General features: G+C 46.1%; 1 protein-coding gene across 1 annotated transcript in view; it reads right to left on the bottom strand.

The window, feature by feature from the left end:
• LOC112550131 overlaps positions 1–23,825 on the bottom strand; it is a 72,356-nt gene that overhangs the window by 41,206 nt on the left and 7,325 nt on the right. The window contains exons 2-3 of the mRNA XM_025202949.1: positions 22,361–22,476; positions 172–277 (exon numbers count right to left, since the gene is read on the bottom strand). Coding sequence (XP_025058734.1) covers positions 172–277; positions 22,361–22,476 — 222 coding nt within the window. The remainder of the gene's footprint in view (positions 1–171; positions 278–22,360; positions 22,477–23,825) is intronic.

The following is a 23,825-nucleotide window of genomic DNA, read 5'->3' as shown; positions in this document are numbered from 1 at the left end:
TTCCCTGCATGTAGACTGCCTGAACCTTACATGTGATCTGTCACTGAACCACACATTAGAAAAAACTTGTTTTTATCAAACACATCTCAGATACTAGGATGGATAGTCAGATAATACCAAGGGCAGATGCATGTTAATAAAACAAAGGGACAATGAACCTTTGTGCCTTACCTCTAAGTTTGGCTTCCAGAGGGCTCTTAGACAACCAGGACACAGCATTACAGTAAGACTGGAATGTTATCTGGTCTTCATCTGTACAAGGGATTTGTTCCAGCAGCTGAAACAAATAAATAAGTAGCACTAAGCAAGGCAAGTTTTTTCCTTCAAATCTATCTTGCTTTTTCACATCTACTCCCACCTCCTCTTCTTTTTTTGATCTTAACCATAGACTTCAGGGATCCTTTGCATTTACCATCTGCTTTTATAGGCCTAGCACCTCCCTGTGTTTTCTGATAATCTTTTATCAAACTGTCAGACCTCACCACCTGGCTCCTCCAAAAAGGATACTTAGGGAAAGTATCTATGATACAGAGTGCAGGCATTAGAAAGTATGTGCTTACCTCTACCTCGTGCTGCACCTGTACCTAGCCATTCCCTCATCCACACTTGTCAGGTTTTATAAGGTAATAGGACTGTGTCTGAGTGGTTCTTAAAGAGGAAATCTCTGGAAACCCTGGATGAGGTAGCTCACCACTGCTAATTAAAAAGTGGCACTTTTCCCTGTAACGCAGCTTCCCAGCATAGTGAAACTGGAGGACACTGTTCTGTAAAGAACAGAAGGTGCCAGGTTTGGGGCAAGTCATAAAAGGGAAGGTGTGATTATTCCAGGGATGCTGTTCAGAAAGGAAAGGTGTATGCACTGGGAGCTAATGAAGAGATGTTCCAGTAAGTGACTCAATGGAGCACAGAATTCGTTGCTCCTCGGTTCTGGAGGACCAATAAAAAGTTGTTGCGCATTGTGAGCTGCTCGCTGTGTGCAGCACTTTCCATGTGAAACTTCACATGGATATGTCACTAAAGACACAGTGGTACCTTTGGGAATAGCCCAGCTACACTACAGAATTACTGCAATACTTCAGAACAAACCCCAGTGAGTTTCCGAACGGATAAGGCTGTACACATTATCTGACACAGAAGAAGACAAGCAGGCAGGAAAGAATCAAGAGGGGGTGTGATGGCGTAGCTGCATGCCCTTTTCGGACCACACCACACCAGCAGCCACTGGTGACTTTTTAAAGTCCCCAACACAGATAAGAATTCCCCTCCCTTCCTTCCCCTCCATGCTCAGTAGCACGACCCTTCCCCTTCCATTCCCCCCCTCTATTTCCCACACATTACTGCCACTGTTCCCATTGCCCCCTGGTGGTCAGGGACAGCACTAGCAGCAGGCAGGTTCCCTCTCCCAGACCCCCTGAGTTTTCTCCGCCATTCCAGTGTCACAACCCAAAGTTGTGATTTGTTGTTTGTGTGTGCTTTGGCACCGCTAAATTATGTTCCCGCCAAATTGCAGCTTTTTTGCACGGTAGAGTTTTCTGCTGCAATAGGAGAACCCTTGTGCAAAAGAGTATTTCCCGCCGTTTGTAGCCTTCTTTGCATGGTGCATTTCTTTTGCATCATAGTGATGCACGGTGCAAAGGAGTTCCCGCCATTTGTATTTAGATTCGTGCCACATTATTGGCCGGTTCTAAATGTAGGCATGCGTGGCGGCTAGCTATTGGCTTGCTAGCCGTACAAAAGGCTTGGGTAGTTTCCACCCAAGTCGGAGAGAGAGGAAACCTGGAGAGATATAGAACTCGCCAGGAGGAGGAGACTTCACGCTGTGTGAAGATCTCCAAGCAATGTGGACCCTTGCGGACCCAACGCACCTTTCTTAAGCAGGCAACGGAGGTCTGTTTAGCTTCTAGCCTCTCCACGTCACCGAGCGCAATCCTAGACGTATCCCTATCCTATACACCCAATTTTCGAACCCACGGAGTCTTAACAGCTCCGGGGGACCTGGGAACCGAACAGAACCCACGGAGATTCAGCCGCTCCGTGAGGAAAGAATTGCTGAACCCGCGGAGCCTAAACCACTCCGGGGTCAAAGAACCGAGTTTGTCAGAGTCCTCCAACGAGGATTCAAACGGAGCTGTGCCTGGAAAGCTGTCCAGCCTACACCGCGACCACCTTGGGTGTAAGTAAATAATCTTTTCAATCAACCATTACGCCTCCGTAACTGATTCTAGCTCGCGCGTACCTTACCGCCCCGCGGTTTTCTCCGGCCCCGCGTGCCCGGGCTATTAGCCACAGTTCGTGTGCGCAAAGACGGGCCCAGCTCGCACATGGCAAGGATGGGATCGGGAGCCGGCCCGCACATCCAGGAGCAAGCTTTGAGACCCCAATCTGGATGAGAAGGAAGCTAGGATCAAGGGATACAGTCATCCCTGCAGTGCCAGTTGTGCTGCCACACCCCATTTTACAAAATCCTGGGTCTGCTTGTGCAAGGGGCCCTGGCTTCAAGGAGCAACTGAAATTCAAATAATTAGGGGCAATATTGGCTTATACATATTTACTTGACTATTACATTTTCCTTAATATGCTCTGTAAATTGCTGTTTCTCCGAAGTGTAGCACTTAAAAAAGATACTTGCTCTGTGTTGCTTTCACACAGCCCCTCACTGCAGAACAAAATTGTTTTTGTTTCATTGTGATGAAGTCAGGAGGAAGAAGAGAGGAAAGACCCTTTGCTTATTTGGCCTACTGGCAGAGTATGGAAGTTTATGACCTGTCAGGTGGGACTGAGGTGGGAAAGTGTTTCATCAGGTATAAAGAAAAGAGGACCATGCACTTTCAGAAATTATTTAGGGCCTGATTCTTACAGAAGTGTGAAAAGCTCTAGTAATTTAATGCATCAATCAATGTCTACACAGAATCTGTTTGTTTTCATTGAAGTCAACATGTACAGTACTTCTGCAATGGTGGATAATTCCCATTAATAACCCTGAGTAGTTAACACCTGGGAAATACTGACTATGCTTTGCAACATTCACTTAGAGACACTTTTTTGATGTACAAGGTTGCATTAATATGTAAGGAAGGTTCCATAATATAATGTCTAGCAAGTCTAATGAGAGTTTGCTATTTGTGGCTCTATCCTAAGGGAAGGGAAGCAGGATGCATCCATACTACATGAAGTTCCTGGATAGGTTGTCAGTAGCTGAGATGGAACTTGAAACTCTGGATCTAAAAGCATGAGTCCCTGCTGTTTGAGCAAATAACCACATGCCTATAGTTAAGTTTGTAAACCGGAGATTCAGATATTAGAAGGTGACAGAGCAAAACTAAGGAGGCATAGGTTATACTACATAGACTTCATTGTCTTAAATGCAGATTTTAGCATCACTAGGGGAGGAGGGAGTTGTCTGTATTACTAGTATCATCTTAAGAAATATACATGTAACCAGAGCATAGGTTGTCACTTTAAGTTCTATATTCACATCCTAAAAATACAAGCAGGAGAGAATTTTAAGTTTGCTGTTTGGCAATTTTGGGTAATAACTTCCGTAAGTGACCATGGTCAAGTGATTCTCTTAGCCTCTAATTGCTTTATATGCGGTGTGATAGAGAATGTATGCTTTGGAAAGAATCTCATTAAAGGGTTTAGAAGAAATTGTTGATACAGTGCAGGAGCCTTGCTCTTTATGCAGAGTGTACATACTAAGCATTAAGAGTATATTTCCAGTCTTGATTCCTTCCTTGCATTGCACTGGAAAGGTGACATACCTTTCCTATCACTGATCCTTGTTACACGTCATTCCTAAGATACAGTCTTTCTTATCTACCCACAGAGTTAAAACTTTCATCCAGGCTTTTGTCATCTTTGGTCTCAGTTACTGAAACATCCTATTCTCTGGCCTTGATAAATCACATCTTTCTCTGCTCATTTTTATCTGGATTGATGCTGCAAAGATTATCTGTTTTTTATGGTGCCCCTCTCCTTATACCCTTCCACTGGCTTCTCTTTCTGTATCCTATCAAACATGTACTAGTTTCCTTCATTTTCATGTCCATTTGTGACTCCCTCTCTATCCTCTTTCATTCAGTATTAAATGATGCCCATGATGCCACCAGTTACATTTTCAAACCAGCTCCTTGGTGGTCTTTCCCATACTGCCTATCAGCTTTGGGAGGAGTGCCTCATAAACATCCCTCCTTTGTGGAAATGTGACAAGGGTTCCTGGGTGCTGCAATAATGCAAAACAGTAAGTAACAATAAAAGTTCAAGTGCCTCACTGAAGGAAGGAGGTGGGGCAGAGAGAGGACTTACTATGGATGCTGACAGACATGTAGCTCCTGGTTCTAACTCATGGTGCTTCACAGAAAGGACCATGAGTTAGATCAACTCTTACGATCCAACAGACATTCACTGCTGGATCAGAAGGGTGGGTGATGAATCCCCACTTTGGAGCTAACCTTGGGGAGAGAGGCTGAACATCTGCAGCATCTGTCCCCTGGCCCCACCCCCCTCTCCAAGCTCGCATGCTCTCTCAGGATGGGAGGGGAGCAGGGCAAGGTAGGGAGGTCCATTCTGGGGTTTCCCCAGCCACCTTGGGGGGGCTCCAATCCACCTGCCCTACCCTCTAGCACTGAACTCACTCCCCTCCCTTCTCCCCCTCCCATTCTGAAGACAGTGCCTGGAGCAGAGCTGAGCTGAGTCAGTCCAGCCCTGCCCCTAGCACACGCTGACAGATGTTAATTGAAAGCACTCCACTTCTGTCAGTGCACAGCTGTGGAACACTTTCAGTGGCCAGTCATCTGACAAACCATCACGTCTGTCAGCACCCTATGATACTGTGAGATGCCATCCTCTTTTCTCATTTGAATACTTTGAACTCTGGATAGAATACCCCCTTGACACTGAGAAATTGTTTCTTGTTTTGCTCCTTGTATTATGGCTGCCTATAAATGTGCTCAGGGATGTGGAGGGAGGCGTTTTAATTAAAGCGGTTCCCAGATGGCTGCTCTAATTAAAATGGCTCCTAATACATCTCATATATATAATACATCACATGTATTAAGCCCCCGCACACTTAAAAATGGCCAGAGGGTGCTTTATCTAAACCTCATTCAATGAGGTTTAGATAAAGCACCCTAAAGCCATTTCAAAATATGTGGGGCTTAATACACGTGATGTTGCAGTGATGCTGGAGCATTCTAACTAGGACACAGAGCAAACTCGATTCGATTCGATCAGAATGCCAACAAGCACGTGTATAGGCAGCCCATGATTCCAACTCCAACTTCGCTCCTCCCCTGTAGCACTTGATCTCCTAGAGCTCATAAGTCAAAACCAGGGCCTCCATGCTAGCCAACAGGCTAGATGTGTGATATATGTCTCATGATCTAGGTGATGAAATCAGCAACATATTTTGAAATATCATATATAGAAAAAAATAAATAGCAAAAGGGTCTGATTTTTCTTTCCTATCTGGTAACACGATGCAAGCACAATCCTGACTTTAAGGATTTTATGCATCTGAAAACTCCATTACTTTTTAGTGAATTTTTGAAAGCTACTGACATTTGGAGACTCAGTTTGATTTATTGTTAACTTTCATGTAAGCTCAAAGAATGTTCATCTTCTAAAAAACCCACAACCCTCCCCCATCCTGCCTGTAATAAAAGTATACAAAAATAATAAATGGCTTTATTCAAGGATTGTACACTCATGCTTTATCATGCTACCTGAACCAGAGAATCCTCAGTGAAACTGAATGATAGCAAATTCAGTGTTGATGAAATGAAATGCTGCTTTCAAACAGCACAAGTTACCTGGCAGAGCTCAATGCTACAAGAAATGATGGAGACAAAGCACTGAACAGGGTTCAAAAAGGATTTAAAATGAATAAATGGAATAACCAGAGCTATGTTAGTAAATGCTAAAAAGAAGCTTCTGGTAAATAGAGGAGATAAGGCCTCTTGGTATGGATCCAAGGCCATCAGTCCATCAGTTCAACTCTTGTTCTAGATTTGTGGGAAAGGCCCCTGCCCTCTCAGTTCAGTGTGGTACTTGGTTGTGAGTTCTTGGTAGTTCTAGGTGGGCAGTCAACAATGACCAGATGTAACACTGGCCACATCACTCTTTTGTATGTTGACACTACAGTATGTGTTAACCCTGCTTGCTTTATGTGTCTCTAGACTTGGGGTGGATTTTTGACTTTTTGATGAGTTTTGCCAGATGTCTTTTGGTAAAGATGTCATTTCTTTTGAGATAAATGAAAGAGAACCTCAGCCCTTTCAGAGATCAATGATGGACATATCTTTCAAGGGCAGATCTTCCCCTTCATCAACCTTACGTTGGAAACATGGTGTGGAAAGTTGCAGTCTGCATTAGGAACAATGCACCCCACATCATAACAGGATGAGCACAAGCCAAGACTGGAAACTCGGTCTCTACTGACTCCCCCTCTCCTTACTCCAGTGTAGGAGGAGGCTTGATGCTCCTGCTACTTTAAGAAAAGGCAGGCTGCCTGAGAAGCAGCCTGCACATGTGGCAGGGAGCAGTTAGGGGGCACATGACCCACAGGGACTAGGCTAGCAGAATATAGTTCAAGGTTTGAACTGAGCAGGGAGTATAGCCCTAAGAGCCATGGAAGGAAGAGTGGCTGAGCAGCAGTGTTGCAGCAAGGCTTCTGACTAATATTGAACTGGGAAAACAAGACTGGTGGTTTCAGGACTGAGGTTGTAGGGACAGTGGAGATTTCAACTGGCCCAGGAGTGGAGCTAGGGCCCATGGGATAGGGGCCAAGGATAAGGAGCAGGGCCAAAGCCATGGTCAGAGACCAGTAGATTAAGAGGGGCAAGAGCCAGGGTCAGGGACCATAGCCCAAGAGAGGTGAGAACAAGCAGGGTCAATAAGCCTATACCCTGGGAGGTCTCAAGTAGCCTAGGAGTGGGGCCAGGCCCCAGGAGTAGGGCCCAAGAATGAGGCGCCACAGACAGAGACTGCCGGGGCCAAGGAGCCCAGAGATCTCAACTGGCCTGGGAGTAGTGCCAGAGCCCAGGGAGAGGGGCTAAAGGCCAAGGAGAGCCATAGCTAGAGACTGATGGGGGAAGGGACACAAAGCCCAGAGGAGGGCAGGGACAGAGCCAGGGGCCCAGCACAGGGTCACTGACCCAGGAATAGCCAAGATGGGCAAAGTGCTTGGGCATAGGGCAGAAGGAGACAGAGGCCTGAGTCCAGGCAGGCATGGGATGCAAGCCTAAGCTAGTGAGTGATTGGCAGGGATCTGGGTTTTCCATTTCCTCCAGAAAAATGCAGATTTACCCCTTTAAAGGAGAAAAACCCTGGAAACCATGGGTTTCCCCTTGCAGGCTGACTGAGTTCTAGCTTGCAAGGGGCTGCTTGGGGCTGAGGGGAATCGGAGGAGGGCAATCAGAGGCAGGGGGCCACGTGCATTTGCGTGTGCACACATGCATATGGTCAGCAACACAGCCAGGCAGCATAGCGTAGTGTACCAGCTCCCTGCAGGTAAGTGTCTATAGTGGGGGGATATAGGTGATGAGTGGAGGGGCAAGGGGTGCATAGGCAACACAGGATGGGGTGAGGGGGCATAGGTGATGTGTGGGGAGAAGGGGGAGCATAGGCAATGCATGGGGGGGTGGGGTGCATGTGCCCCCCAGTTTTCTGCAACCACAGCAGGGCATGGGGCTGCAACCTATCTGGACCAGCACCAGACAGGAGCCACCTCCACAGTGCATCAGGCAGAACCTGGCAAGGGAGTGCAGAACACGGCTGGGAGGCTCAATGTTGCTGCCGCCACTGCCTCCACCACTGCTGCTGCTGCCACCAGGAGATCTGTGCATCTATGGCTGCCAAGGTGAGGCACCTCCTGCCCACCTGGCAGCAGCAGAGGGGTACAACTCTGTGCTGCCACTGCCACAGCACCTCACTTTGGCATCCATGACAGTGCAGCTGGTGCAGGGCTCCAAGTGGTGGCTGCAGGAGCTATGTGGAGCTGTGCCCCCCCACTGCTGCCAAGCAGGCAGCACCTTAGCAGCCATAGTGGCATGGCACTCCTGCCGTGCTGGGTCGCGCCCATTGGGCCACGGAGGCAGCTCCTGCTGGGTGCTGGTCCAGCTAGGCTGCAGCCCTATGCCTCATTGTGGGTACAGAAATCTGGGGAGTCACAGGCTCCCCACCCCATGCCCTCTCAACGCATCGCCTATGGTATTGCTTATGCCACTGGCAACTCGCCCCCCAGCTGTGCAATAGGTGGCAGGCTCTTCCAGAAAAAAAAAGGGGGCCCCTTGATGCTGTCTCCCCACCCCACCTCTGGCAGAGCCTGCCTGCAGGGGCGGGGGGAGGGAAGGTGAGCTGCCGGCTGGCCGTCAAGTTTGCATCACAGTGACGGAAGCCCCTAAATTGAAACAGTGGGTCACAAATAAAAACCCACAAATTAAAACCCCACCATTTCAATTTAGGGGAAATAAACCCCCCTTGCATGTACAAGCACCATAAATTCCAACAAGCTGATAGCAGGCAATGTAAACTCTCACATAATTCCTGATGCTTCTCTGACTGACACCAATGGCAAAATCTTCCATTGACCTCAAGGTTTAAACACAGAATTGGCACAGAGATCAGTGAGAAAGGCTCTAGATCCAGATCTATACATAAGAAAAGTATCTGATAAATTTGCTAAAATGCAACTGGTGGTCTTCAATGCAAGCATTTTCGATCAGATGTTCTTACCTCCAAAGCTTTAAAAGGCAGCAGCACATTATTTTTAAATTACACATATAGAGGAAAATTAAGATGATTTTCCAAGGTAAAGTGATAAAAGCAAAAATGGAAGCTAAGTGAAGCTTTGGCAATGGCTGAAAAATCTCCGCCTTCCTTTAGCTTCCTCCTAAAAGCTGGTTCTTGTTTGGTTTTCTTTAAACAATTGAAATGGCAACAAATAATAACAGCAGATGATCCATCACTGTACTTTCAATGACTTTTAAAGCAATATTTTCAATTGTTGCCATAATTATTCAATTATGTGCATGTGTCCATGTGGCCACAGGAGGGGGCACAAGAATCAATTTTTTTTTAAAGAAAAAAACTGAAAGCTTTTGCTTTTAACCACTTGTACCTGAGTGAAAATGCAGCTGATTTAGCAGGACAGTGAACATAGGAAGTGACAAGAAGCAAAGGTTAAGTGACTCCAAAACAGACTGACTGCTCACCGGTATGATTTCTTTTTTATTTTGTACCATTTCAATCAGTACCACATTACAGCTTGGACTAATGCAATCCATTCACAGAAGACAATAGATTTGACTGAATAAAAATGTCATGGGGTCACTCCAGCTACTTGCATCAGAAACCTTGTCTTTCCATACAGCTGTGAAACAACATGCAAATCTATGGAGCCGCATGAGCAATGAGGTCAAGATTTTCCTACATCCAGGCAGACTGATTTTCAGAAAAACTCAAAACTCATACCTCCCATTGACTGTCAGTCAAGCCTCTAGAGGCTCAGTTGGGGGCTGGGGTAGCATGGTTACTAAGGTCCATGCTTCACAACCCAGTGCTTATGGTGTGGTCTGTCAGATTCCAATGAAATCTGCAAATTCTGCTAAATGCCTTGTCATAAGAACGTGGAAAAAGAAATGAAGCTTAGCACTTCTGAAAATCAAGACACTGCTGGTGAGTGCATAATGAAGCTAATTTAGCATTCCATTTCTTTTTAAATTGGTGTAAATGACCCTTTGTGATGCGGGAGGTCACTCTTTTCTGATTCAGCTTAACCTGATAAAGCAACCAGCTGGCCAGAGCCATAACACTCCTTTGGTGCCCTGGGCAGAGCAGTGTGGGAGGGAGGGGGTGCTGGCAAGTAGAGTCTTACCTGCCTTGGCCCAGGCTCCCCATGCTCTGGTGGCAGCTACTGCTGCAGTATAGGCTCAGACTGCTGCAGCTGGGGCACTGGCTCCCTGTACACTGATTATACCAACCTTGCAGGGGCTCCCCACAGGCCAGGGGCAGACCCAGAGCAGTTGTGGTGGTGCAGTCAGTCAGTCACACCATGCTGAAGGAAGAGTAGCCAGGGATTTTTTTAAGTCCCTGAAGCAGATAAAAATCCCATCCTCTCCCAGCAACCCCTCCATTCCTCTGCATACTCAGGTGTCACTTCCCCTCCCTCCTTTCCTCTCCTTCTCTTCTCCTCCCATGCCCATTGCTCCTGCCAAGTGATGGAGACATGTTGGGGGGAAGCTGCAGAACTGCTTCTGGCCTTGCTCCAGCTGCGCTGCATGGAAAGCTGGGATAAGCTGAGGACAATGGCAGTGGAAGCAGCAGACAGGTTTCCTCTTTTCAGGGGCAACACAAGCTGGGTGTTACCCGGCTTGCCCAGGACTAGTGCAGAGAAGGGGGAAGAAACCACCTGCTGCCATCACTGCTGTCCCTGGCTGACCCTGGCTCCCCATGCAGCTGCTTCCTGCAGCCAGGGCCGTCCCGCGGGGGAGGGGGGTGTGAATCAGGGTGACCACCCTGGGCCCCGCAGAGCTGGGCGGAGCTGCTGTGGCCCCTCCTGCAGGGCCCGCCTAGTACTGGTGACTCTGTGCTGCCACAGGCTTTGCATCCGGTCACTCACCCCCCACCCCCACCACCACTGCCAGCTTCTTCGCATCTGGGCCCCACACAGGCTGATTTGGCCCAGGCCCCTATGGTAGCCATTGTAGAGGACATTCTGGTTTTCTGCTACTCTGTCCTCTGTCCTCTATTGAAATTAAACTGGACGCCTTCAAGAGAAAAATAGAGGACATAAAGGTGTCCGGTTTCGTATCAATAGAGGACAGAGGACAACCAGACTGTCCTCTATGATGGCCACCCTACCCCACACACTGCTAGGATTGTCTCTGCCTGCAGCTCTCTTTGGAGCAGGGGAGGAATAACTGGGATGGTGGTGGCAGTGGTGGGCCTCCCTGTACCCAGAGGTGTAAGCAGTGTGAGGGGAAATGGGAGGGAAGGTGCTGCTGAGCACAGAGGGGAAGTCAGGGGATACGAAGAATGGGGGTGGGAGAGGATTCTTACCTGATTCAGGGACTTAAATAAAAATCTCCAGTTGCTCTCCCATGGCAGTATCTGCCTGCCCTAACAGTGAGGAGGGAAGTCTGGGAGCGGAGGAGAGCAGCCACCCCTGGAGCACTGGCCACTGTGGCTGCACTTCCCTTTTTAAAATCCTGGATCTATCTATGCCAGGGGCTGCTAGTCTAGGCCCCCTCAAAATGGGTTCCTGGGGCTGGTGCCCTAGTCACCCGTACCCCCCACTCCCCTTGCTTCCTCCCCAGTACACTACTATTGCTTTTGCACCAACCAGAGTAACACTTTGGAACAGAGTCTACTTCACCTAATAGGCACGTATGTGGTCTTAAGTGCCTAAATATAACTTTGTCTCACCTTGATTGAATCCCTGAAAAACAGCCAATGCAAAAGATGGGTGGGTCCTCCTCCTCACTGCTTTTTTTTTTACACTATTTAGGGTCAGATGGGGGCTGGGGTGCCATGGGCATTAAGGTACACAGTTGACAGCCCAGAAATCAGAAGTTTGAGGCCACAGCTGAAGTGCTCATGGTGCAGCCCTGTTGGATTCCAATGAATCTGGAAATTCTACTAAATACCTTGTCACAAGGACACAAAAAGGGGGCAAGGTGAGATGACTGATTATTAACAAAAGTAGATGCATTAATGGCTTTGCAGGGACTTGAACACTGTTTAACAGCATTGCACTTTGGTGCCTACGTCTACTTAGATGCCCATTAGGTGGAAAAGATTCTAGCCTTTCAATGCAATTTTCAAATCAGAAAGGAGAAAACCAATTATATTGCCTATGTACTGGCCAAAAGGTTCCGTGATATACATTGATTTAATACAACTTAGTCTAACAAAAGGAAAATCTAGGGGTGGCCCACTGTGGCCTAGTGGATAGAGCACACAGGCATAGCATCAGGAAACATGAGCTTTGGTCCCAGCTCTGTTGGATGATCTGGGATAATTCATTCCCCGTCTGTTTCCCCTTTCACTATTTTCTTGATGTATCTAGATCAAACCTGTTTAGAAGAGGAACCATCTCTCTCAGGGTGCTGGTGCATTGCCCAGCACAAGAGCCTGCATTGGAACATCAGGTGCTATTTTGATACAAGTGGGATAAACTACCTTCTAGGAAACCTGGGGATAAAGACTAAGAAACAGTGGTATTTCAGCAAAAACAGTTCCTGAGTTACAACCCCTATGGCTCAGCCTTAAGTCTCAATGCTAACCTATTCAGGCCCCTGGGAAAACTGCTGCTTCTCCTGCACCTACTCCACTTCCCCAAAGTGCAGCCTCACCCATGCCTAGAATAGATTAATCTAAAAACCCTTACAAATGTGTACAAGCACCCGAAAAGACTTAGTCTGGATTCGAAAACCTCCTTCCAAGAGGAAGGGGTTAAAATGGCTTCCTCAGGTCTATAGAAGCACTTCCAAAGGTGCTATGACTACCAGTGAGGCATTAGCCAGGTTAACAGCAGCTGAGAACATTTCTAGCCACAGTAGAGGCTCTGGATGAAGCAGCTCTGAGGATTTTATTAAAGCAGAAAGGGATTGCGCTCCACACTGTTATTAAAATACACCATGCGTTAGCTCTGCTTCTGCTATCTGAAGCATACTTTTTCAGTCCAATTCACCAGTTAACTGCTGCCAAACATATTAGCTACATCCAGCAGAACAGACATGCACCCTTGGCTAGTATCACCCATTTTCCTTCTGGTTTAAAAAAACTGAAAGTATAAGTTGGATTTTTATAAACTCTCAGTGTTGACCTCAACACTGCTCACATCAATGTCAGTGGTAAAACTCCCACTGGATTGCTTCTGGTCCCACAAGTCAAACTCCCCTGCAATCAGAGATAGGCCAGAGCTGAAAATTCTTATAAAACTTCATAGCTCCCACTGACTGTCATGCAAGCTGCTAGAGGCTCAGCCCATTTGAAAATCAAGAGTGCCTGTACATGAGCACGGAGGCTGCTCTGACACACTGTAATTCCAGTATATCAGAGCAGACTTGATTACATCTTAATTACCGTGCTCCAGCAGCCTCCTGCATCTTGTGTATCAGAGTCCCCACGCTTAAAAATGGTGGCAGGGGCGCTTATACTAAAGCTCATCGAAAGAGCTTTAGTTCAAGTGGTCTCACTGCCATTTTTAAGTGCAGGGACACTGATGCACAAGAAACTGTGCCAATTTAATTAAAGTGGCTCTTGGAGCCACTCTAATTAAAGCATCATCCCCAAACCCCTGGAGCATGTGTAAAAGTGCCCCAAGATGTTATAGGCAGGTGCATAATGGAGCTACTTTAATCTTTCATTTTAACAAAAAATGGTGTAAATGGCCTTTTGCCATGTGAGAGGTCACTCTTTTCATAAGTAGGATGTTCCAACCTTGAAATGAGAATCATGATCATGACAATTTAATTTTTAGATTAGAGTGTTAGGCACCCATAGGTCTCAAAGGGTTTTAAGTGTTCAGATTTGTTGTCTCCATTTCACAGATGGAAAAAAAAGTAAGGTGACATGCCCAATGTCACCCAGGAAGCAGGAATAAAATCTAGTTCTCTGGAGTCTCAGTCCAGTGCTGTATGGCATTATGGAGCAAGATCTCTGTTGTGAAAACACATAATGATTACTTGAAATGAAATGTTTATACACCAATGTGGGAAGTATGGGAAACAAACAGGAAGAACCAGAGGTCCTAATACAATCACAGAATTATGATGCAATTGGGATTACAGAAACATGGTGGATTAGTTCACATGACTGGAGTACAGTCATAGATGGGTAAAGCTTGTTCAGGAAAGATAGCGGGGGAAAGGAGGAGGTAAGTACACATGTATATAAAGGTGATGTACATGTGTTGAGACATGCAGTATGAAGTAGAAGGTAAACCTGTTGAAAGCCTCTGGGTAAAGGTCAGGGCAGAGAAGATGGGGTTAGGGGTGTCATGGTTGGTGTCTGCTACAGGCCTCCAAACCAAAAGGAGTTGGACAACAAAAGCTTCCAAATTGCATGACTTAGTTCTCACTTGAGACTTTCATTATGGGGATATCTGTTGGGAAGGAAACACAGAAGTGCACAATCAGTCCAGCAAGGTCCTGGAGTGTGTGGTGGGGATAACTTTTTTATTTGGGTGGTAGAAGGACCAATGAGGGGGGAAGCTCTTCTCAATTTACTGCTCACAACCAGGAAGCAACTTGTTGAGAAGCTGGAGGTGAAAGGTAACTTGGTTGATAGTGACCACAAAATGATAGAGTTCAAGTTCCTAAGGGGAGGAAGGAAAGAGAGCACTGGAATAAGGACACTGGACTTTAGAAAAGCAAACTTTAACAAACTCAGGGACCTTGGGAGGTGTGCCTGAAAGCTTGCAAAGAACTTCTTTCCAACTGTTTAGCTGGTCTAATAAAAGATATCACATCTACCCAAAGAACTTTGCCTGCCTATGTCCTTAAACCAACACAGCTACAACCAACAGCCATGCAGAGAAAACTGAAGTATTTAATGTCTTTTTTACTTCAGTTTTCACAAATAGGGGCATATACCAGATGACAAGTTCATTTGGCAGCAGAGATAGGGAAGGAGACAAACAGCCTAGAGTAATGGCAGAACAGGTTAGGGATTTACTAAGAGAAGCTAAATATTTTCAAGTTGATAGGGCTGGATGAGATGCACCTGAGGGTACTGAAGGTAGTAGCTGAGGCAATTTTGGAGCTTTTGAGAACTCATGGAGGTCAAGTGAAGTCCTTGATAAGTGGAAATGGGCAGATACAAAATTAGAGACCAGAATTAGAGAACAAGTCTTGAAGGAATCCATTGTGAAGCACCTGGAAGAGAACAAAGTGATTGGGAATAGACATCATGGACTCACCAAGAGCAAGTCATTCCTGACCAATCTGACTCTTTCTACAATAAAGTGACAGGCTCTGTGGATGAGGAGAGAGTAATAGTCATGGTAAACCTTGATTTTAGCAAGGCTTTAGACACTGTGTCCCATGACATTCTCATTAGCAAGCTGAGGAAATACAGACAAAATGAAAGTACTGGAAGGTGAATACAAAGCCAGTTGGATCATTGTACTCAGCAAGTATTCCTCAATGGCTCAATGTCTATATCTCCTCAATGAGAGGAGGTATCAAGTAGGGTTCCCCAGGAGTCTGTCTTGGGTGTGGTGTTGTTCAATATCTTTATTAATGATTTGCATAATGAGATTGAGTGCATGCTTAGCAAGTTGCTGGATAAAACTAAGTCAGGTGGAATTGTGGACACTCCAGAGGGCGGGGCTAGAATCCAGAATGACATGGACAAAATGGGGAAATAGCATGCAATCAATCAGCTGAGATTAAGCAAGGACAAGTGCAAAGTTCTGAACTTGGAAGAAATACAGGCTGAGGTATGACTAACTAAGCTGCAGTACTGCAGCGAAGGACCTGGGGGTTACAGTGAATCAGAAGCTGAATATGAGCCAACGGCGTTTTCTTGTTGCAAAAAAAGCCCACAACATCCTGGGTTGTATTAACAGGGGTGTCACCTGCAAATGAAGGGAAGTGATTCTTCCACTCTCCCACTGGTGAGGCCTCACCATAAGAACTGTGTCCAGTTTTAGGCCCCACACTTCAAAAAGGGCATGGATAGTTTGGAAAGAGTCCAGCACAGGCCAACAAAAATGATTAGGGGCCTAGGAGACGAGACTTATATATTCATAGATTGTAAGGTGAGAAGGGACCTCAGAAAATCATTGGGTCCAGCCCCCTGCACCAAGCAGGAAAGATAACTAGAAGTCAGGTGATCCCAGCAAGGTGATTGTTTAGTCTCCTCTTGAAGATTTCCAGGGTAGGTGATTGCACCACCTTATAAAAAGGGCTGAAAGAATTAGTGCTGTTTAGCCTGGAGAAGAGAAGATTGAGGGTGGATTTGATAACAGTTTTTAAATACCTGAAGGGTGATTTTAATGAAAATGGTGATGGGCTTGTCTTTGTGCCTGTAGGAGACAGGATTATGAGCAACAGCCTCGAGCTGTAGCAGAGAAAATTTAGACTGGAGATTAGGAGGAACATTCTGATGATGAGGGCAGTCAAGCAGTGGAACAGGCTACCTAAGGAAGTTGTGTAATCTCTATCCCTGGAAATTTTAAAAAGCATGTTACACAGACACGTGCCTGAGATGATTTAGTCAGGGATGATCCTGCCTTGAGCAGGGGTCTGAACTAGATGACTTTATATGTCCATTCCAGCCCTACTTTCCTATGATCCTATATAGTCCACTTAAGCCACTCCTTTTTAAGCTATAATAAATATTTATTAAGCTATAATAAATTTTGCCACTTAAGCCACTCCTTTTTAAGCTATAATAAATATTTATTAAGCTATAATAAATATACCATTAAAATAGTCTGATGGTTTCCAAGATATGATCTGCCTGAGAACTCAGCTCTTGTAGAGAGCCTCAGTGTCTGGGTACTAGTTCAGATTATTACTTCATTGAAGGCGGCACCTACACAACTCTAGCAGTTTTCTAATTTGCATGGTGGACCAAGACTGCTCTCTGATTATAGGCCTTCATTTTCTCTTTAGAAAGAGACAACCACTTGGCTCCACTGAGAGAGAAGCAATTATAAATTCCTGAGACTCCAATTAAAATCTGGATTGGTTTCCAAAACTCTATTAAAGACCCACCAGGGGGATAAGGATTTCAACTTATTGTCATGAATATAAAGCTCATCTCCTTATTAGCAGTAGAACAACGAGGAGAAAGTGTTTTGTACGCAACTCTTCCCATTTAACAATGTAAACGAAGGACCCCCAACACCAAAATGGTGTATGCAATTACTGCTTTGTTTCATTTGTAATATATCTAACCTAAATGAATCAGTGCTAATGAGAAATGTATAACATTAGGAGATGATAGCTTCAAAAACAGCTGGCAGATTTTCTATACTGACACTGCCGGGGTCTGTTTCACTTGATTGCCACAAAGCATTTAGGCTGGCTTTTCACAGGAGACTGGCATCCAACTTCCCACATGTAGACACCCAAATAAATGCTCATATTTCCAAAAAACACATAGCCTCCAACTACTCCTGTGGCTTTTCACAGGCAACACTGGGAGTGGACCTCTTGAAAATCCAGCTCCTTGGGCAGTTGCAAAAATCATTAAAAAAATGTAGTCATTAATATTACTGGTTTCTGACTGTGCCAGGCATGGCTAATTGGCCAAAGTGAAAAATGAGAGTCATTCTAGTTCCCCTTGACAATATTGCAATCATAATATGATATTTATGCTTTTAGGGGCTAGCTGGAGTTGAGATGTTCAGAGTTACCCCAGAACACTAAACCATCATTTAATTTTCTTCTCACCAGTTTAGGATTAGTGCACATCTTTCCAAAGTGGATATCTTTGGCCAAATTGCCCTCTTGGCACCTCTGATTAGACCCCATTAGCTTCAAGTCAGAAGCTAGGTCAGTATTCAGTGCTTTGGAAATTCCTTCTTTCTTAGTTGTGGGAGATGGACCCAGTCTTCTTCAGAAGATATCAGATACCACAGTCCTACTGGAGCATCAGCAAGAGTTCATACAACAGTAACCCCTGTGTCCTGTTGTTGGTATTCACTGAGACCCCAGTTCAGCAAAGCCCTGATGACTTAGACTCATAAATGCTTGGATCAGGACCTCAACAGATTTCATAGATTTCATAGACACTAGGGCTGGAGGGGACCGTGGAGGATCATCAAGTCCAGTCCCCTGCCCCAGGGGCAGGAAGTCAGCAGGGATCATAGGATCCCAGCAAGATAAATATCCAAATATCTCTTGAAGGTGTTCAAAGTAGGTGCTTGAACCAACCTCTGGCGACAGTCTATTCCAAACCTTGGGGACTCGGACAGTAAAGAAGTTTTTCCTTATGTCCAGTCTGAAATGGTCATGGAGGAGTTTGTGACCATTCGAACTTGTTGTCCCTTGGGGCACTCTGGTGAACAAACATTTCCCCAGATCCTGGTGAACACCCCTTATAAAATTGTAGGTGGCCACCAGATCACTCCTGAGCCTGTGCATTTCCAGGCTGAAGAGTCCCATAGCTCTCAGCCTCTCATCATAAGGTCTGTTTTCATGCCCTCTGATCATGTGCGTGGCTCTCCTCTGCACTCCCTCAAGCTTCTCCACATCCTTTTTGAATTGTAGAGCCCAAAACTGGACACAGTACTCCAGCTGTGGCCTTACCAAGGCCAAGTACAAAGGGACGATGGCATCCCAGGATTTTCTTGAGAAGCACCTGTGGATGCAAGCCAGGGTTTTGCTTGCTTTACTAGCCGCAGCATCACATTGAAGGCCCATGATCATCTTGTGGTCAGTCATGACCCCCCAAGTCCCTTTTGTCCATAGTACTAGCCAGCATAGCACTGCCAAGCCTATAAGCACGCTGCATGTTTTTCCTCCCAAGGTGGAGAACCTTGCACTTTTCGGTGTTAAACACCACCAGGTTCTCATCTGCCCATTTCCTGAGCCTGTCAAAATCTGCCTGGATCACCCTCCCGTCCTCAGGTGTGGATGCTTTACCCCAGAGTTCGGTGTCATTGGCGAACTTGGTCATTCTGCTTCTGACACCAATGTCTACATCATTAATGAAGATGTTAAATAGCATAGGCCCTAGGACAGAGCCTTGAGGGACCCCACTGGTCATGGCGCACCACAATGATCAACTTCTGTCAGCCACCACCCTCTGGGTCCTACCATGGAAGCAATTCCCCAGCCAGCAGATCGTGGTGAGGCCGAGGCCACAGTTAGCTAGTTTTGCCAAGAGGTGATCATGGGATACCAGATCGAAGGCTTTTTTAAAGTCAAGATATATGACATCAATCTCTTCCCCCTTGTCCAGCTGATAGGCCACCTGGTCGTAAAAGGAAATGAGATTGGTCAAGCACGACCTAGCTGCAACACACCTGTGCTGGCTATCCCTCAGGATGTTGCCATCAGCCAATCTGTTAAGAATGGCCTCTTTGATAATCTTTTCCAAGACCTTCCCCAGGCTAGAGGTCAGGCTGATGGGCCTGTAGTTTGCCGGATCCACTTTCCTCCCTTTCTTGAAGATAGGCACTACATTGGCCTTCATCTATCGAGTCCGACCCCCTGCCTGGCCAGGAAAGAGTACTGGGGTCAGATGACCACCTCCCTTGGAAGCCCATTCCAAGTTTTGGCCACCCTTACCTTGAAGAATTTTTTTCCTGATGTCTAGCTTAAATCTGCTCTCTGTCAGTTTGTGACCATTGTTCCTTGTTACCCTAAGAGGTGCCCTGGCAAACAGAGCATCTCTGATTACTTGCTGCACCCCATGTAATGAATTTGTAGGCGGCCACGAGATCACCTCTCAGCCTTCTCTTGCAGAGGCTGAAGAGGTCCAAGTCCCTTAGTCTCTCCTCATAGGGTTTGGCTTGTAAACCCTTAACCATATGAGTGGTCCTCCTCTGGATGCTCTCGAGGTTATCCACATCCTTCTTGAAGTATGGTGCCCAAAACTGGATGCAGTACTCCAACTCTGGTCTGACCAGTGCCGTATAGAGGGCAAATATCACCTCCTTGGTTCTATTTGTCATGCATGTGCTGATGCATGACAAATATCACCTCCTTGGTTCTATTTGTCATGCATGTGCTGATGCATGATAAAGTGCAGTTAGCTTTGCTGATGATTTCGTCACACTGACAACTCATGTTCATCTTGCAGTCCACTATGACTCCAAGATTTCTTTCTGCTTCTGTGGTGCTGAGAGGGTCACTTCCTAACCAGTAAGTGTGCTAGATATTTTTATGCCCTAGGTGCAGCACTCTGCACTTGTCCTTGTTGTACTGCATCCTATTGTGTTCTGCCCACTTTTTCAACCTGTCCAGGTCTACCTGCAATCATTCCCTACCCTCCAGAGTGTGCACTTCACCCCACAATTTTGTATCATCCACAAACTTGGACAGAGTACACTTCATGCCCACATCAAAGTCACTGATGAAGACGTTGAAGAGTACAGGTCCAAGGACCAAGCCCTGCGGGACCCCACTACCCACAACCTTCCAGGTCGATACTGACCCATCTACTACCACTCTCTGGGTGTGACCCCCAAGCCAATTTGCCACCCACTGGACCACATAAACATCTAAGTCACAGCCTCTTAATTGATTTATGAGAATGGGTTGAGATACTGTATTGAACAGCCTGCCACCGGAGGTGGTTCAAGCGCCTTCATTGAACACCTTCAAGATGAAACTGGATGCTTATCTTGCTGGGATCCTATGACCCCAGCTGACTTCCTGCCCTTTGGGTGGGGGGCTGGACTCGATGATCTTCCGAGGTCCCTTCCAGCCCTGATGTCTATGAAGTCTATGAAATCTATGAAGGCCTTCCTAAAAACCAAGAAAATGACATCCAACTCTACTCCTGCATCTAAGCGTTTTGTGACCTGGTCATAAAATGAAAACAGATTAGTCAGACATGATCTACTTGCTATGAATTCATGCTGGTTGCCCTGCTGCATTATTTTCCCCACTGGACTCGCACAAATATGATCCTTCATAATCTTTTCAAAGACTTTTCCAAGGATGGAGGTAAGACTGACTGGCCTATAATTACTTGGATCCTCCTTCCTCCCCATCTTGAAAATAGGGACCAGATTGGCCCTTTTCCAGTCCTCTGGGACCTGACCTGAGTACCACAAGCACTCAAACAGCTGTGCCAGTGGTTCTGCTATGACACCGGCCAATTCTTTTAGTACCCTTGGATGCAGATCATCTGGGCCTGCTGACTTAAGCACATCCAGTCCATCTAAGTGACTCTGCACCAAGTCAGCGTCGACAGTTGGTGGGCTGGTGTCCCTCTGATGCCCATCTAAAAACGCATTAGGAAACTTATCTTGAACCTTGTTCAAGAACACTGAGGCAAAAAACTCATTGACGAGCTCAGCCTTGTCCCCCCTGTCTGTCACTAATTGCTCCTGCTTGTTCAGTAGGGGTCCTATGCTGCCCTGCATCTTCCTTTTACTCCCTACATATCTAAAAAAATACTTTTTGTTGTCTTTAATTTGTGCTGCCAGTCACAGCTTCATAGTTGCTTTGGCCTTTCTAACTGCCTTCCTGCAAGTGCGGGACAAGTAGGTATACTCTTCCTTAGTATCTTCCCCCTGCTTCTACTGCCTATATGCCTCTTTTTTTGCCCTTAGGCTCCCCTGGATTTCTCTGTTTAGCCAAGGAAGTCTTTTGGCCCCTTTCCACCCTTTCTCTCGCACTGGGATCATCTCCCTTTGTGCCTGAAGGATTGCTTCCTTCAGGAATGACTACCCTTCCTGGACTCCCATCTCGCCAGAACTCCTATCCTGCAGTGCATCATTAATTAAACTCCTGAGCACACTGAAGTTGGCTTTCCTAAAGTCAAGCACTTCCACCCTACTAGCTATCTTACCCACTGTATGCCATATGGTGAATTTGATTGATTGGTGGTCACTGTCCCCAAGGTGACCACGAATCTGCAGCTCCCCTACCAGGTTATCCCCCATAGCCAACACCAAGTCCAGTACAGGTTCTAGCAACTATATTCAGATCTTGGTCTGGAGCATTTTTGAGGTCCATTTCTAATAACTGCAGCATAATGCAAAACATTAATGATACCCTCATGCTTGCTCTGCTAATGTGTAAAACAGCATACTTTATGTCAAACCTGTATGTTTATAGCTGAAGTTGCAGTTCAGACTGTGCACCACATGGTGAAGGCGATAGGGCAGCAGAAGGTGGGAGAGTGTGGCAGGCGATCTGGATGGGGGGAGGCACAATCCAAGCAGCATATGGAGGCTAGGAGCCCTTCCCCACTTTGCCTCCTTTGCCTAAAGCTATACATTTACATGTGCTTTGCTGAAACAGGAATTAAAACCATTATTCTTCAACAGGACACCCTAATGTGGATTCTTGACCTGTGTGGAGATCAATGGGACTCCACAGAGGTATATGGAGGCATAGTAGTGAATCCCGGTGCACAGATGAGGTCTAAAAGGTCAAATCCTAATCTTCTGTACAAAACTTGGTCTCCTATACAAGACTTCAAATACAACCTTCCTCTACTTGACCCAGGGCAGAGTACAGACAGCTGATATCAGCCCTGGCAAATGGAAAGGTGAGAAGATAGGTTCATAGGCCACTTCTAGATGGTTCTCTGGTATGTCCTTTGCTGACTAAGCAAATGGTGTGAGGTGCCAAAACACCCTGTAGGGATGATTCCCAATACCTGCATTCAAGTTCAGGTAGCTTTGGACTTGAAAGTGGAATTGACCTGATTTTGGTTTTACCTTCTGGCCAAAGACATTGGCTGTACTGCAAAACTGGGCTCGTGATACGTTTCCTTTCTGATCTGGCTGCAGCATGAGGAATCGGCTCCAGCATCTCTGTACCTCTGGGACTGTCACTGTCCAGAAGAAAATAAGACAGAACACAGGTTTCATGACTGTTTGTGACACCAGGAGAAATGCTAGAGATGAGCCTCAAAGCAACTCACTTTCTTTGATTAAACTAAAATACACTCCAATAAAAACTTTAACCAGTTTATTCTGAGAAGCGACAGTTTGAGAAAACGAGGAAGAGAATACATGTTGGGGAGCAACAAGCTACATAACTATTCACATAAAAAGGAGCTCAATCTTTTATGTATATAATGGTAGAAATAGGGAAACTGGTATCACAAGACCCATCATGTGGAGTGGCATTTTTCAAAAGAGCCCCGCTTTGACCAGATTCAGACTAAAGTCCATATTTAAGTCCATATTCAAGTCCCCTTTTTCAAGTCCATATTCAAGTCCCCATATTCATGTCCCCTTGTCTTTAACTGGCGTGGAGTTAAACCTATGCTGAGTGCTTTAGAAAATCTCACCCCTTCCACATTTGACTGCTGACAGTAGGAGCTGGATGACAATAATTAGTCCACATCCCAAATCTCTGCTTGTCACCTCTGTTGCAAAGAGCAAAGCTCTCAATGAAAAACCTATTACAGGTCAAAGAACAACAAGAGGGTGGCCATGATTTCATAGATTTCATAGACATTAGGGCTGGAAGGGACCTCGGAAGATCATCGAGTCCAGCCCCCTGCCCAAAGGGCAGGAAGTCAGCTGGGGTCATAGGATCCAAGCAAGATAAGCATCCAGTTTGCTCTTGAAGGTGTTCAATGTAGGCGCTTGAATCACCTCCGGTGGCAGGCTGTTCTAGACCTTGGGGGCTTGGACAGTAAAGAAATTCTTCCTTATGTCTAGCCTGAAATGGTCTTGTAGTAGTTTATGACCATTCGACCTAGTCGTCATCCCTTGGGGCGCTCTGGTGAACAAACGTTCCCCCAGATACTGGTGGTCACCCCTGATAAACTTATAGGGAGGCAGTTAGACAGGCCAAAGCTGCCATGGAGCTGAGGATGGCAACCCAAGTAAAAGACAACAAGAAATTGTTTTTTAGCTATATTGGGAGTAAAAGGAAGGCCAAGGGAGGAATAGGACCCCTGCTAAATGAGCAGAAACAATTGGTGACGGACAGAGGGGACAAGGCTGAACTCCTCAACGAGTTCTTTGCCTCAGTGTTCCTAAGTGAGGGTCATGACAAGTCTCTCACTGGGGTTGTAGAGAGGCAGCAGCAAGGCGCCAGACTACCATGCGTAGACCCTGAGATGGTGCAGAGTCATTTGGAAGAACTAGATGCCTTTAAGTCGGCAGGCCCGGTTGAGCTCCATCCGAGGGTGCTGAAGGCACTGGCCGACATCATTGCAGAGCCACT

Source organism: Alligator sinensis, unplaced genomic scaffold (genome assembly GCF_000455745.1).
Source record: "Alligator sinensis unplaced genomic scaffold, ASM45574v1 scaffold560_1, whole genome shotgun sequence".
Classification (NCBI taxonomy): Eukaryota; Metazoa; Chordata; order Crocodylia; family Alligatoridae; genus Alligator; species Alligator sinensis.
Note: the sequence above shows the minus strand (reverse complement) of the source record. Positions and strands in the feature narration are given on the sequence as shown.